Raw genomic sequence first — 17,552 nt, 5'->3', positions numbered from 1 at the left:
ATCAGCAAGCTACTCAAAAAGGAAGATATTGACAGAAGGTAATATTTCAAACAAGGACCCATAAAAGTATCTACAGAAAAATTCGAATTTATTTTTAGTTATTTACGAGTGCAAATTGTTGACAATGTTCCAACGGGGCGTCGAATATCCTTATCATACAGTGACTCTAGAGCCCTATACACAAACTGTGGTGCGTCGACACAATTTTCGGTGAATTATCTTCAATTTGTCATGAATGATCAGAGTTCAGCGATACTCAGACCAGAAACACGTATGCAGATATTCTATATTGAAGGATTTTTTATTCCCAAAAGAGAAGCTGTCACCACCTACATTGTTCGGACTTATATACAGGGTCGCCGCTATATTGCATTGAATCTCGGTGCAGAATACGTTGTTCGAGATCACTTTAATCATCTTCTATATTTGGTAAATAATGCTCTCTTTGTATTTGGAAAACTCAACGAATTTGAGGTGTTCTGGAAATGTTGGGGTGCATCAAGTGCCAGGGAACTGGCCGAGGATATAGTGAAGTCGAAATCAACGCCGATCATTTTTGTAATAAATAAAGGCGCCGATGGCATTGAATTGATTAGCAACTATTTTCGAGAAGGTTGTGCGCCGGGACCATTGACCTTTCAAACGTTCAATGTGCCGCCGCCGTCAAATGACCAAGACGAATCCGATGCAGAAATGTCCGATGCTTGTTTTGTCGCCGGGTTTTTACATGCTTGGCTGCAGAAACGTGAATTAAGTCAATGTATTCGTGTCGGCTGTCATTATGCCACTAAAGGGGTACAACCTAGCAATGGAGAGGAAACGAAAACGATAAAAACTACATAATATTAATAGTATGATTGGAGGTGTTGATTTTTAATATTGCATTCATTTTTGTATTTAACATTAATTTAATTTATAGAAAATGTTGGAAATTTTAAATTTTTTTTATGACAAAAAATTGGGTTCTTGTGTCATATCGCGATTTGATGGGGCACATTCGGCAGCTATAGGCATAGTCTGGTATTTGTCTTTGCTGTCAGTCTGGTTGGATCATCTAAATGTTATATACTTGTTAATATGCTACTCAATGTTTGGGCCTCTCTCCCAATCGTTATTGTGAGGGTTCACCTCATGGTGAAGGGAGTAAAATGGTGCAATGGTACATTGTGGCAAATTATCTACCCACGTTGGGTTGGAGTTTGAACATACTGAAAATGACGCGTTACTGCTAAAACCCATATGTAAAATCCTAAAAATACCGACAAAAGACAGTGCCTTTATATGGGAACTACTTTCAAAATTGGGCCAATATTAACATTTTTGGTAGGAAGATTACACAAGCAGAAACCAAAATAAACAAGTAAAAAAGATGTCAAATTCCGCACCGCCGAACTTTTTATATCCTCCACCATGAGGATGACAATCAAAATATCTAAAATTAATGGGGTCTCCTAGGAGAAAATAGGAACTCGAATATATCGAATAATACGTAAGAAAAATATGATTTCAAATCTAACAATATCGAATAGTGGGGCTACAGTTTTATGGGGCTATAATAAGACGGAGTTCAAAATTGATATTTTTGGTAGTGAGATTTAAATTTTTGTATTGCCGTTTTCTTTATTTAAAAGAACACGGTTTAAATTTTGAACGATGTTAATTTAATTCAAATTGAACATTAACTGATTTTTACAATTTTTATTGATGCTTTTATATGATTTTTAAATAAGAATAATGCTTAACTTAATAATTCCGAAGAACTGTTACTATTGTGACCCAGTTCTTTGGAGAAAATATTACTTAGCTTTTGTAATACTACATTTGTGAATATTACTTAGCTTTTGTAAGTTGACCCAATTATTTGGAGGTAATGATGATTAATAGTTTAATAGTACGGAAGTTAAATTTGGTTTGTTTACGAATGGGTGAAAAGAAAGATTGACAATTAAATAATAAGGAGGTTCGTTATAAATTATATTATAAACATTGGTGTGGCTATAACACCCTCACCGTTAGATTAAGGCTCCGACGAAATTACAAATTTTTGTTTGGGTTTCATTATAAACAAAATAAATATTGCTGTAATGGAAATTATAAGTATTACATCAATACTAGAACTTATTAATATAATATTTTTATTTTTCATATAATATTTAATTAATATTATTTTCATATTTTTCTTGTTTTGTTGTAAGATATTCTAATTCTAATGGATTAATTGTTATGTTTTTTAATTCTTTAATTTTAGTCACAATGTTAGGTAGGATGATTTTATCATATATCTTTATATGTATATTCATGTACGTTTCATTAAAAATTTCAATTTGGCAATTTTCAAACTTAATTACAAAGTTTCCTTTTTGTTTCACCTTCATTTGATTACAATTGTGATTGATATTTGCATAAAAATGCTTAAATACTAAGACACCAGGAATTATTTTCTTTTACAATTGTGCCATTTAGAAATTTCAACCGGGCATTTAGCCTCTTTAAACACTAAAATATCTATTAAACATTTATTGTTAACTTTTATCATATGTTTTAATAATTTGCTTTCAACACTTGTTTCGTAAATATAGTTATTTGAATCAACTAGAACTTCTATTAGGCTGAGTTCTATAGATTTATTAAATGTATTAGGAATAGGTTCAAAGTATATTTTAGAGAAGTATTCATTGGGTAATGTAGGTATTTGTAAAATTATTATGAGGTTTTCATTATGAAAAGCGACTGAAACTTTAATATCTTTATAATAGTCTAAGTCTGTTGTAAGGTCTAGTTCGGTCTTGGTTAAGATGTTGGTTGGAATTATTCCTAATTTATTTGAAAATATTATTTGTCCTATGTCATCGATATGGTCTTTAAATAGCATAATGTCATTATTTATTTGATAAATTTGTGTCATATATGTGAATTCGTCTTCCAATGTATTTATTTTATTTTGTATTGTTCTCTTGAAGTTGTTTGTCTGGGAAGCTATAATATTATTGAATTGTGTCAGTTCGTCTATTTTGTTATTTAAGTTTGAATGTCCAGAAAAAAGTTATTTAAGTTTGTTCTCAATTTCTTTTTCGTCGTCACTGTCCATTGTTCCTGCTATTATTTTTAATCCTTTTCCTAATATATTAACTAATAGACGTTTTGATTTAAAATGAGGATATAGACTATTTATTTTAGCTTGAAGTAGGTCGAAATTTGTATCTATAGTGTTTATTATCCACTGTAGTTGCTTTGATAGTGTTGATATTTTCCATTATAGTGTTTAATGTGTATTGGCATGCTGTAAGATTCACGATGTGTAAGACTTTGTTGTAGTGTGAAATTGGTTTGAATTCTCCAACTTTTATTGGAATGTAACCATTATTATTGGTCAAGTCTTGTATATCTATATTTTATGCCGTTGTAATCGTAATCAATGTCAGTAGTAGAAGCCGGTCCATTGTTATATTTATTTTGTTGTTTAAGGGAATTCACCGAGACTAGTCTTTCTTATGCGTCCTTTTCGTGGAAGTCTGCGTCTTTTTATGGAAATATATCGAACGTCTGAATTACTGAGAGGGTTTCGTTTTAAGTGTCTGTTTTGTTGTATGTAATTTTTTTTTTTGATTAGATATGTTAATTGTTCACTAGTTTTTGTTTTCGGTATGTGTCTATTTCAGCGGATGATTTTTTTATTTTATTTTTTTTCGAATAGGAATATTAGCGGTTAATATTCTTTTATTATCCGCGGAAGGATATTATTATTTAATAATCCTTTTTTTTAACGTGGAGGATCTATTTTTATAGGTCCTTTCTGTTCTTGATTCCACTTTTTTTATCACGAAAGGGAATATTAGCGATTAATATTCCTTTTTTTAAATCGCGGATTAAGGATATTATTTTTTTAATAATCCTTTTTTTAATCGTGGAGGATCTATTTGATGGGACCTTGCTGTTCTTGATTCCACGTAAAACCGTAAATACATACACTTTTGTTATGTATTTCGCGAATCTTTTTTTATCACGAAAGGGAATATTAGTGATTAATATATGAACTTTTGTTCAAGGATAAGGATATTAGATTTTTATATCCTTTTTACAAAACTTCGGAGGTTTTATTTTTTATACATCCTTTTTATTAAATTTTGGAAGGTCTATTTTTATAGATCCTTTTTATTCCGCGATAAAACGTTAAAACGTAAATACATATCTTGTTGTAAAGTACTTCGCGGATCCTACCGACTGCGCCACTTTTGTATTGCCGTTTTCTTTATTTAATAAAAAATACGGTTTAAATTTTGAGCGATGTTAATTTATTTCAAATTGAACATTAACTGATTTTTATAATTCTTATTGATGCTTTTTAAATAAAAAAAAATCGTTATCTTAATATTAATAATTCAGAAGGACTGTTACTATTATGACCCAGTTTTTTGGAATTGATGATTTGGAATTTTAATTTTATAGAGTGATTGAACTTATAATAAATGCTTACTTGTCAATATAAATATTACTTAGCTTTTGTAAGTTGACCCAATTATTTGGAGTTAATGATGATTAATAGTTAAATAGTACGGTTTGGTTTGTTTACGAATGGGTGAAAAGAAAGATTGACAATTAAATAATAAGGTGGTTCGTTATAAATTATATTATAAACTGTTATGATAGTAGGATCTAGTGGGATTCAATTCAAATACATAAACTTGAGCTGACACTTACAATCCACATTCATATTCCTTACAAGCACATGAACTTGAAGGAAGCCGTCAATTAACAAATAAAACGCTTGGTTTAGTCACTACAAAAGACGACTGACTTTTCTTTATTTTTGGCTTTCTTTATATATATAATTTTCTTAACATAATTAATTAAAAATGCTATTGATAAATACTGATACAAATTAATAGTAAAGTAGGTCGGTCACTAGCAGACATTAAATGCTATGTAAGCAAAATTAAAAAACATTGCAAAATTGAATGAACAAATGGCCAATGAATTTAAATAAAGAAAATTATATGTAACAATAAAAGAATCCAAATATATTATATAATAATGCTGTACAAGCAGTTTAAACATAATACAAGAAAACTTATAAATATGTAGGTGTGCTGGAATGTTGTATTAATTATTATTTGTTTTGGCAATTAATTTCTAAAGTAGGTCTATAGAACAACATAAAAAAAGGTTTATAAAACATTAAAACGTAATTACATATCTTGTTTGTAATGTACTTCGCGGATCCTACCGACTGCGCCACTTTTGTGTTGCCGTTTTCTTTATTTAAAAAAACACGGTTTAAATTTTGAGCGATGTTAATTTATTTCAAATTGAACATTAACTGATTTTTTTTACAATTGTCATTGATGCTTTTATATGATTTTAAATTAGAATAATGCTTATCTTAATATTAATAATTCCGAAGAACTGCTACTATTGTGACCAAGTTCTTTGAAATTGATGATTTAGAATTTTAGTTTTAATTTAATTTAGAATTTTAAATGCTTACTTGTCAATATGAATATTACTTAGCTTTTGTAAAATTTATTTTGTACGATGACCCAATTATTTGGAGTTAATGATGATTAATAGTTAAATAGTACGGAAGTTAAATTTGGTTTGTTTACGAATGGGTGAAAAGAAAGATTGACAATTAAATAATAAGGTGGTTCGTTATAAATTATATTATAAACTGTTATGATAGTAGGATCTAGTGGAATTCAATTCAAACACATAAATTTGAACTGACACTTACAATCCGCATTAATATTGCTTACAAGCACATGAACTTGAAGGAAGCCGTCAATTAGCAAATAAAACGCTTGGTTTAGTCACTACAAAAGGCGACTGACTTTTCTTTATATACATAATTTTCTTAACATAAATAATTAAGAATGCTATTGATAAATGCTGATACAAATTAACAACAAAAAATATATATGTATGTTTTAACATAAACATTGGTGTGGCTATAACAATTTAACAGCCAATTAGAAAACAAAATACCAAATTGCAGCCAAACGTGTAAAATATCCCCACATTGGGGGCTACCATATTATGGGGTATATAATCTTCGGTCAATATTAATAATATTTGGTACGGCTATGTGTTAAATAATAAAAACCCAAAATACTAAATTACATCCAATTCGTTTGGAAAACTTGTCCAAAATCCGGTAAATAGCGAATATTGCGGGTTTCCGTTATATGGGGTCTACACCAAAAGGTGGACCTATTTATCCCATTTGCAATACCAAACATCCTAGGAGTACTAGCAATGTGTGTAAGAAATTTCAGAGCTCCATCTAAAATATTGCGATCTCTATCGGGATTTCAACAGAAAACAATCAGAAAACAAAATACCAAATTGCAGCCAATTGGATTGGAAAACGTGTAAAATATCCCCACATTGGGGGCTACCATATTATGGGGTATATAATCTTGGGTCAATATTAATAATATTTGGTACGGCTATGTGTTAAATAATAAAAACCCAAAATACTAAATTACATCCAATTCGTTTGGAAAACTTGTCCAAAATCCGGTAAATAGCGAATATTGCGGGTTTCCGTTATATGGGGTCTACACCAAAAGGTGGACCTATTTATCCCATTTGCAATACCAAACATCCTAGGAGTACTAGCAATGTGTGTAAGAAATTTCAGAGCTCCATCTAAAATATTGCGCTCTCTATCGGGATTTCAACAGACCGGCAGTACTTTTTGTTGGAAAAACTCTTCAAAATAACGTAATTTTAGAATTGCCTGAGGGGGATATACCAAAATGTAGACCGATATTTGTTTAATTTTCAATGATATTCTAGGATGAAAAATCATGCTAAAAATCTCCAATATATGAAATAAAGGGGGTACCGTTGGGTCACTTATTACTTATGGTGGGACCATTTTTTACTCGCTATAATGGCGTTATAACAAAACGGTATAGTTTGGGAATTTTGAAAACGTTTAAAAACGGAATTGACTCTAATTAATTTATTTTGATTGTCATGATGTAGAAATTTTCCGTACGAAAATTTGTTAAAAATTTTCTACTTTTCAGGGTAGACTCTAGATAACGGTGCACTTAATTTTCGATATTTCGGCACATAGTTCAACTGAATTGGTCAAGTTCGAAAATGATTTTGTTGTACATTGATTTTAAATCAAAATATTCAAGATTCTTCCCATATCTAGTTCAAGCTGCAGTGTTTTCAGTATATATGCATTATCAACACTTCATAATTGTTGAATTGATTGTTGCAGAAATAGTTTGGGGCTTAGAAAAAGATTTATGAAATCCTTACACTAAAACAAATGTCATATTATATCATCCTTTGTTTATATTTTTTCAGGTATTATATAAACGATTTAGATGTCTGTAGACGAAATAATGTGATGACACGTGTATAAATCTTATAGCAATTCATCCGCATTTGAAACGCTTCTTTATGCCACAAATGTAAACATTTGCTTCGAGACATTGCTTAGCTGTTTGTTTGATTGTTTGTTTGCAAACGATGTGGTGTTACGAGACATTACTTACACATGTAAGTGGTTTTCCCCACGTTTGTTTGTACCTTTGTAACATCATGACAGAGAGAAAATTGATTAGGGATTATTACAAATAGCGAATACTTATGGGTAGAGAAAGTGAGTTTTAGTGAGTTAATATGAGAAATGATTATGTTGATACATACATACATGTTTACATGGTACTTAGAGAAAGCGGCCCAAATAAGAGGATTAAAGGCTAATTGATTGATACGGCCAAAATATTTAGTAGTTTTGTCTATAGAATTATATGATCTTTAACTTTAATTCCCATGATTTTTTGAGCAAAAAACGCAATTATATACAAAAATTCTGAGATATCATGCAAAATAAAAAAAAAGACAAAAACCACTTGCCTTTTAATATTGATAAAGGAAGATAAAATCGCTACAGGATAGACAGGCGGTCATTGCGATTGCAAACCACATCTTTTGTGAACCATCCATTGTTACGTCATATTTTAGGACTTTAATTATTTTCAAATATTGTTCACTCATTCGGTGCGGCATTGGCAAACTCAACACTTTTTTATGGCCTATGATATCCAATATTCCGGCATTTTCCAGATATATCAGGTGTCATTTATGGTAGCTATGTTATCGAAGGTAACAAGGTACTTCCCTCGTATGATTATTGCTGGGCTATTATCTGCACCGACTTGCAAACGTACTCATAGGATATAATCACACCTTCGTCGGCGTTGTTGTGGATTACGGGAAATAGTACGAAGTTTTGACAGCTGGATACCAATTTAGGATTCTCTATGTTTTTTACTTCTATCGATGATTGATTCAGCTTCTAGAGCAAGGCGTAGGTTGATGGCAAATCACTAGGTTGTGCAGAAAATACAACAGATCTAAGTGGATTTTTCAGACCCAAAATAAGTAATTAGTTCAGTAAGGTACACCCCCTTCTGTTTCATGAGTCATAATGATCTTATTTGTGACGAGTGTCAATTTTCATTCGACTTCGTCTAATACTCCATCAGGCTTAAATTTCCTTTTCTTACCATCTCCAATCCTTGTCGGAACTGTGTTATGTGATACTAATAAAGCACTGAAGATTCTTTATTTTCTTTTTTCCAATTATAATATATATAAATTAAACAATTATTTAATAAATTTTATTTTTTAAAAAGGCCGGAGCGGTTCTTACACCGCTTGTTTATTATGAAATCAAATTTGTAACTAATTAACTTAACTAACTTAACTCTAAATGTCACCTACGAAATTATTATTATTTATGCTGAGTTTGTATTTCCCACGATCACGCCACTGATATTTGATGATTGTGGAAAAGTGTTATTATTTCGGGTTGCGCGTGTTATGTTGGTTTGCTCGTTTGTTTCAGTTTGACACCGTTGAATTCAGGCAGTCTTTCGAGATATGACAATAGTTGGAGGAAAAATGTATTAGAAAAATTGTCTTGATCTTATCCGGCGTTGTCTACGTCGTCTTCTAATGATCCGTATTGGTTGGTTAGTATGTCTGATGTGTTTGTTAACTTCTTTCAAATATCTGCCATTAGAATCAAATCATGGGTCTAAATGTATTTGATGTAACTCTACAGGTTCTTCAAATTATAGATCGGACACGTTGTCAGAGGTTGTCCCTACCGATTCTGTACGACTCATAAATATGTAATATATACTTAATATGTAATATTTATATTATCTACTTCTAAATATACAGATTGCAGGTTCCTCCTTTGGATGGATTTGGTTGACCAAGGTTTCAAAAATTTGGGTTTCTGCTGCATCTTTGTATATTAAATTTTTCTTCTTGATGGGCACACTCTTCTCTTTGCATCAGTTTTGCTGGTATGCTCTGTTCTCTCTGTTTTCGTCTTCGCACTAGTTACTCTGCGTCATTTTGAAGGTGTAGTATGTTGGAGGTCTATGAAGTTTTAAGCTATTTTGCCTCACAAATCTGTTACAATTTTTTTGCACTTATGATTTTGTCATTCTCTTGGAAAAATTGAGTTTTGTCTTTAATAAATTTTGTTTCTTGCCCCTATGGCTTTTTTTCCAAAATATATGTTTCCTTTTTTATATTTTTTATTTGCCCCTGTGGCCTTTTTAATTATCTTTTAATTTTATTTAATTTTTATTTTCTGTTTTTTTTTCTCGAAGGACCAATGATTGAGTACCAATCAAATACTGATAATTACAAATTTATTATTTAATGTATTCTTACATTTATTAATTTCATAAAATACTTTATTTATTATTGCATATGCATTTATTTACAATGGTGCTTGCATTAAATTCTGCCAGCAATATTAATATTTGGTAATATGAATTTATGCTGGGTGAATGTACTCAAGTCAATATATCAGCATTTCTGCAGTCAATTTATTGACTTCTCGCATCATTTTCGGTTTTATTTATTAAGTCGTTGGTTTCATTTTCAGTTTTATTTATTAAGTCGTTGGTTTCATTTTCTACTTTGAATGCGCAATACGAGTTGCAGGTTAAAAAGTTCGAGCCGGCCGAATGTTTAAATTATATAGTCACATGTCTAAAACTAATTTGTAAGATCACGAGACTTCGATAGAGGTTTGCGTTTATCCTTTATCATTGGTTAATAAATCTTCCTACAAAATTTTGAAATGTTGGTCCATTGTTTATGGTAGTCCCCATATTTGGTATTTTGAGAGTTTTGTGCGCTTTGTTAACAAAATTTCTTGTATTTTATTCACTTGTTATATGTATTTTTAATACCATTTCTATATAATTTTGTTAACGCCGTTATGCATTATACATTATAAAGTTGAATTTTTGTATATCGGTCTACAAATTATTTTAACTATATTGCAAATTACTCAAACAATTATTCTATTCTATCCGAAAAGCAATATTTAGTAAATTATGTATATATGTGCGGATGCACTTGTAACTACATACCCTTATTTCGGGCATTATATTTTAGGTAGATGCGATTTGCTGGCATGTGGAGAAATCATAATGGCCTTTCAAATGAAAACAAATATTGACATTTACATTCGCTAATGTCACGTTGACCATACACAGAATGTCGTTCGCTGTCTATGATGCGTTTACATTGATAAAAAGGACATGCATGACTTGTTCGCATTTACACACACACACAATGTAGAGGGACATACAAATGCATTTTACGAAACAATGGATGTTATCATACCACCATATTTATTGTGTGTAAGAGTGTGGAGCTTTCGCTTTATAATATAAATGTATGTATTATAAGTGGAATTGTTCATTTTATACTTCCTCAATTGACTATCAATTCATTTCCGTTTGCTATCTATAAAATCACGTACAGTGTTCAACCTGCTGTTAATTACATGATATTAATTTTCCACAAATGCTCCAAATCAATATAGCTGCTGGACAAAACAGACCCTATACAACTTCCACCGAACCTGGGTATTACACGATATTTGCACACGCTTGCCCGATTAGAGTTCATGTGATTTTGTAAATATTAACGAATCATTACCATAACCCAACCAACATGCAAAATTTCGTGACAATTGGTCCATAACTGTGGCATGTATCGCCTTTACAAATTATAATGGACAGACGGACGGACACACATAGATTGACTCAGCTAGTCGAGATATGACGATCGGTTTATTTAAAGGTGTGTCTACCAGACTAATATTTCGCGGCATTACAAACTCCTGGGGATGCACAAAGCAATAATACCATGACAACATAATTGTGTAGGGTATAGAGAGAATTATATTCGATTCCATTAGCATGGAATATGAGACATGGAATCGAATATAATTCTCATATATAATGGTAGTTTGGTCTGATATTATATATTTGTAATAAAAATTAAAATGTAAAAAAGTATGAAACAATCTCTTCGTGTATAATAGGGCCGCCAGCAAAAAATGATAACCCGATATCTCCGAACTTTGAAGAATTTTTCCTTCTGGGGTTTCCCAAGGTTTTTCAACACCAATAGTAAAATAGTACATAAATTCATTTTAAAGTACATAATTCATTTGAAGGAACACAAAAAGATAATACATCCTCATCCATTCCAAAACATATCGCTATCGGTAAATACCCAAGGAAGGGGTGAACGGCGAATTCATGAAATGCTGACGAGCATGACGGGTAGGCAGATGAAATGATCCAAAAAATGTAGCAAAGTATGTATTTCGCTACCATCGATCTTTTATAGGGATTTCGCTGAAAAAGATATCAATAAAACGATGTTACCGATCGAAGAAAGGTATTTTAAATTCCTTCGGATTGCTTATATTGCAACTCATAAAGGAATTAAGCCAAATTCAAAAAAGAAAAAATCTTCCCGACTGTGAATATTTTTTTTGGGACACAGTGGGTATTACATTATTCTAAAATTGCAAAATCCACGAAAAACTATCAAACAAAGGCCTTAACATCGATATAAATAATACCGAATATTTCGAAACCTTACGCCATGTTCTGACGTGCATTCGAACAACGTCGTTTGCTCTTAGAATTATGTACATGAATTAACCTCGAAATATTCACCGGAGACCCCACAACGTATATACATTCTAGATCAGAATAAAATTAGATCAGAATAAAATTTATGTATGTCCGAAAAGGATCGCACATTTAAGATAGAGCTCTGGAATTTTACACAGATTTTGCTAGTACTGCTAGGATGTTTGGTATTGCAAATGGATATATCGGTCCACGTGTTGGTGTAGCCCCCCAGTATTCGGTATTCTGGGGATTTTGGACACGTTTTCTAACCGAATTGGCTGTAAATTGGTATTTTCTACTCGTTTTTACTATCTTCTTCGATATCAAAAAGGAAAATTCGTTATCGTAGTAAAAAGTAGTAGATTCTTGCATTACGGGAACAGATATCCTAAATAAATTAATAATATTAAAAAATATTAATATTGACACAGGTCAATATTTTGGACACGTTTTCCAACCAACATGGCTGCAATGTTTTGAGACGGTATTTACCTGATAAATACCCGGAATCGCTAATACAACGTCTGACATTCTATTTCCGGGTTTCTGTTATTCGATTCAAACAGGATAGTTTTATAATGGAAAATGGGGTCTCTGGGTCCATGTTTTGATATAGTTTTATATAGTTTTATATATTATTCACATTTTAGAATCAAATAATAATTTGATATAATTTTGCGTAGTGAGTTCTGGGTATTTATCGACGTATTTAGCCACGAGTTTAAATGGGGCTATATTAATACATGGACCCAGAAACCTCAATGAACCCAGAAATACCCAAATATCCAGAAATGGTTATTTACCCAATTTACCGGGTATTTACCCATTGGATATGAACCCACTGCCAATATCTACACATTTCCGTAATAAAAGTTTTTAGTATTGACCCACGTTTAAGAATCGCAACCAATCAAATTGGATGTAATTTGATAATTCGGGTCCTGGTAAAGGTATCACCACCAAAAATTATTAATATTGACACAAGTCGGTATTTTTGACACGTATTTCAACAGAATTGGCTGTAATTTGTTATTTTGTTTTCTCATTGGCTGTCAAATCTCACTACCAAAAATATCAATATTGATCTGTCTTTTATTATATTTCATTTATTATTTATCGGTAGCCCCACTATTAGATATTTTGAGAATTTCAGTCATCTTTTTCACATGTAGTTTTCGGTATGATCAACGTCCTATCATAACATGAGTTCTCTCCTAAGATAAAAAAATAGAACCGCCATTGAAATATTTTGGAAGAGTACGTTCCCAATATATAGATATAATGGGTAGTATAAGGACAATAGTTACGGACAATATGCTAGGCTTTGAAGCTCTTCTTCATTTAGAAATCCTAAAGAAAACCATGGCAATTCACTTTATATCAAATAACGAACACTTATCCAATTCCGACGTTAAAAGTTTCAATAACAAAATAAATTAACACATTAGAATCCTTGGACACGTGATATTAATGATATTGATATCGTTCAGCAGAAAATATACGACAACAAAATTTGAAATAGAGTCTACAATCTTGAAGACGAAACGACATTTAAAAAAAAAACATATTTACAATTAATTATGATTTACATACAGTTATTGACACAAAGGCGAGATATGACATATTATATTCAACTCTAAGCTGCCGACCGACATACTGACAGTAGAGAAATACAAAATCATGGATAAAGTAGAATCACATCTACATCCACAAGTTCTTGGATTCTTAAACGAAACATTTGCTACAATTTTATTAGAACCGATTCTTAAAAATCCATCAGATCGCTAGCTATAAATTGTATGATTTATCTAATAGATAATGTAATTGCATCAAACATATAAACATATTTTAAGAATATAATAAGTTACGTAAATTTAAAAAAAATATTGCAAATATTTAAGAGACAATTTGTTAAATGTATCTTTCAAAACAGATGATGAAATATGTAACCTTAATTATAAATATTTGAAATTTTAATAACGAAATTGAAATAATTATAACACTACAATTAACTTTTAAAAATGAAAAAAAAATCTTGATGAAATTCAAAAATTGAGTTGTTTAGTGCACACTTCGATTAAGTTCACTGTTTGAAAAGCCTTAAATTTAAGTATCAGTCTTTCCTGAATAATAACGATTAGCGCCATTATGTTTTCTACATTATAAATTTGAATTAATATTAGAGAGTAACTTTTAAAACAGCATATATTTCATCATGGATTTTTTCAGCTTTTCTTTTAAGGAGTTAATCGATATGTGAAATATTGAGTTGCTCAATGGAGATGTGAAAAAAACAAAAATAATTTTATGAGAACTCTAAAGTTTATGTCAAAGAAATATTTATTTTAAAAAATTTATGCTAAGAAATAATGTAATGAATGGATAATTACCACATATCAACTATTTGTTAAATAATAGGCCTTGTAAACAGAAACTATACAACAATAACATAATAAGTATCAGTATTATTACTTTTTATTTTACATAAGAATAAACAAGAGCATTTTCATATTGGCTTCATCGGAGTCTCGAACTAACGGTGGGGAAGTTATGAATACATCAATTTTCACTATATAAAATATTAATTTTTTGGACTTACGTCAATTCATTACTTTTTAACATTAAACAGTACTCACAATGAACTTTCTTGATATGCAAATTCCATACTTTTTCCACAATCGAATTTGAATCAATTATAATTCATTCATTGGAATTACTTGCCATGACATTAGTAGTGGTAATATGCCATTGTGAATATTGACTGGTCAGCTTTTTTTTAATCAGGTCAATCAACAAATTCCGGAATAATTACATGTAGTTAAATTCACTTACTCACTCTTTTAGAATAAATATGATACATCAAAAATATTATAATCGGCCTTATTCTATGTACCACAATAAACTTTGCAACTGAAAAATTTAAAATTGTTTTATTTTTTAGCTGTTAACGAGTCGGAACGGAATGAAGTGGAATCTATGTTGTATGTGACGAGGGAATTCCTTTGAATTCCAGAGTTAGTTAATTGAAAAAACAATGCGACGGATTAACATTCTGAGATGTTCGTTAGTTATATACCTGATACCACCAAAGGGATTTAAAATTTTAAAAAAGTAGAGGTCCCATATATTATCCGAATGCGATGAAATTTGGCGCAACTCATTTATTTGGCGAACCCTGTATATAGTTTCGTCGGAAGGTAAATGGTGGCCCAAAGTCGAAATGATTGTCCTATTGAGGTGAATAGGTGAACAGAGCACCACATTAAGACTAAAGTAAGAAAAAAGTATAAAGTTTTGTCGAAACTAAAAAAGTAGTATTTCTGGTAGAGTTTGACAATCTCGTTTCTGAAGCGGCTAGCTTTGCAAAAGTTATCAGTTATGAACGAAAGCAAAAGTAAACGACTGGATCAAAGGGAACCATATGAACAAAATAGCCACATAGTACCCTTGTATTTGTTCCTTTTGTAATTTGTAATATTTCCATTCCATTTCGAAAGCACTTCGTGTATAAGACTTTTCAAATTTTAAAGCACCATTATTAAAAAGTCGTTAATTACAATGTATATTCTTATAAAAATAATTTAAGATATAATGTTTTTAGAAGATTGATGAAAAAAATGAAAAGAAAACTAACATATATAAGACCAACGGGCATCTATTGACGAAAATGCCATAAAAACTTATTCTCTTAGTGTCTGTGGCATTGAAACGCCAACGTCCGCCGCTAGAAAATATATAAAAGGTCAAACATTTAGTATCCTAAAGGATCTAAAATCCAACCTGACTGATAGCAATCATAAATGCCAGGCTATGCCTATGGGTGCCGAATTTGCCCGGATGGGGAAACCTTCGGTGAATTTGACTTTTTTAACAAAATTGTAAAAATATTTAACTAATACTAATTTATCGTATGTTGGTACTAGTTATACCCTTTACCACACTACGGTATAGGGTAACAGGTCTGTTAGAAGACATATGTAGAATATACCCAAAGTGGTGAAGGGTATCATATTGTCGGCCCAATCCGACTTTACTACATTCTCTACTGGTTTTTATAATAATGTATCAGTGGGCAATAACTAAAGTTTTTATATCTGTTAAAAGGTACTGAGATATAGAGTTCTAAACAAAAAGTGCCGATGGTGTCCCAGTTTCCCCTATATTCCCAATATAACGATCTCATAATCAGATGACGAGGACATAAATCCAGTACACATGTAATTTTAAACTTAAAATTTAAATGTATATACCTTTTGTATATACATTTAAACGGACGAAATTTTATACGGAACTTATATGTAAATCTGAAACGATATGAATAAATGAACCAAAACCAGATTCAAGCCGAATGTCTATAAGTTCGTGTATGTGACATGAAATCTGAACCAATTTTAACAAAACTTAAAACTCGTTTGAATAAATCGTGGGTCTTCGACGCGCCATTGTGAAATGTAATTTTACATAAGTGAGACTTGCAAAGTTTCTTCTCATTCACTTAATAACTGCGATTATTACTTCGTTTAGAACAAAACATGGACAGGTAGACAGAGGACGGGGTGACATCGGTTAAAAAAGTTATTCTAAGTACATATATCCACATTTATATATGGGAAATTACAAAATTCTTTTAAAATTCCATTAAAAAAATTTAAAAAATTTTTTGCGAGCACATTTATGATTTTTGGTACATAGGTTTAGAAAATTATGCTGATTCGAAATCTGTTCGAGTTCACAAATTCTTATGCTGCGCACAAAAGTTATAGCGGTTTCAAATCTTGTACTTCAAATATAAATTAAATGAATTCCTATTTGTTGCAATTCGCGAACTTCTCCAATGGGTTAAAACATTTGTTTTCTTTGCATACTTGTCAAATCACATACAAATACGGTTTAATAGTCGCGAAAACAAATAGAAGAATGAAGATATCTGAAAATAAAATAAATTAATTTTCCCGCTCGATGCACTTTACTATGCAAAAACCCTAAAAATTGCTAAAAATTACGCAACGTGCATACGATTTTTATGCGCATTAGATTTCATTAATCTACAATGAAAATACACAAAAGTACATTTATTTTAAAAGAATTGGTTAAGAACCACGGATGTGCCACCACAATCGATTTTTGGATAAAATACGCCTATTATTCGCGTATCGATATATTTTTGACCTATTTTCACACAGATTCGTGAATATGATAACACACAAATGAATGTATGTGAAATAAATTCGAAGAAAAACGCGATTATATACGCGAATTTGTCAAAATAAGTTATTGCAGATTTTCCCACATTCAAGGCACCTATATCCGCCGTTTTATTGGGCGGAATTGAACATGGATGGGCTCATTAGATCCGGCACGTAAAAAAATTAAAATCACGCGGGGATCCACGGAATTTAAATGTACTTTCTTAATTTTAGACTCAAAAAATGTGTTTTTTATAAAAATGTACGCACCAAATTTTCGTCTTTGGAACCCAATTGCAAAAAAGCTACGGTGAGGACATTCGTGAGATATACACTAAACGAAGCAAAATCTACCTATAATTACTTTAGT

General features: G+C 31.1%; 1 protein-coding gene across 1 annotated transcript; it reads left to right on the top strand.

Annotated features, from left to right (window-relative positions):
* The first annotated feature begins 231 nt into the window (after positions 1–231).
* Positions 232–843, top strand: LOC133335024 (uncharacterized). The gene has a single exon (XM_061543319.1). The coding sequence runs from the start codon at positions 232–234 to the stop codon at positions 841–843; it is 612 nt and encodes a 203-aa protein (XP_061399303.1).
* Positions 844–17,552: the final 16,709 nt, after the last annotated feature.

Source organism: Musca vetustissima, unplaced genomic scaffold (genome assembly GCF_032173495.1).
Source record: "Musca vetustissima isolate MV318-11 ecotype Yass unplaced genomic scaffold, APGP_CSIRO_Mvet_v1 utg25761, whole genome shotgun sequence".
In the NCBI taxonomy this organism is placed as follows: domain Eukaryota; kingdom Metazoa; phylum Arthropoda; class Insecta; order Diptera; family Muscidae; genus Musca; species Musca vetustissima.
This window is presented reverse-complemented; position numbering and strand designations above follow the sequence as displayed.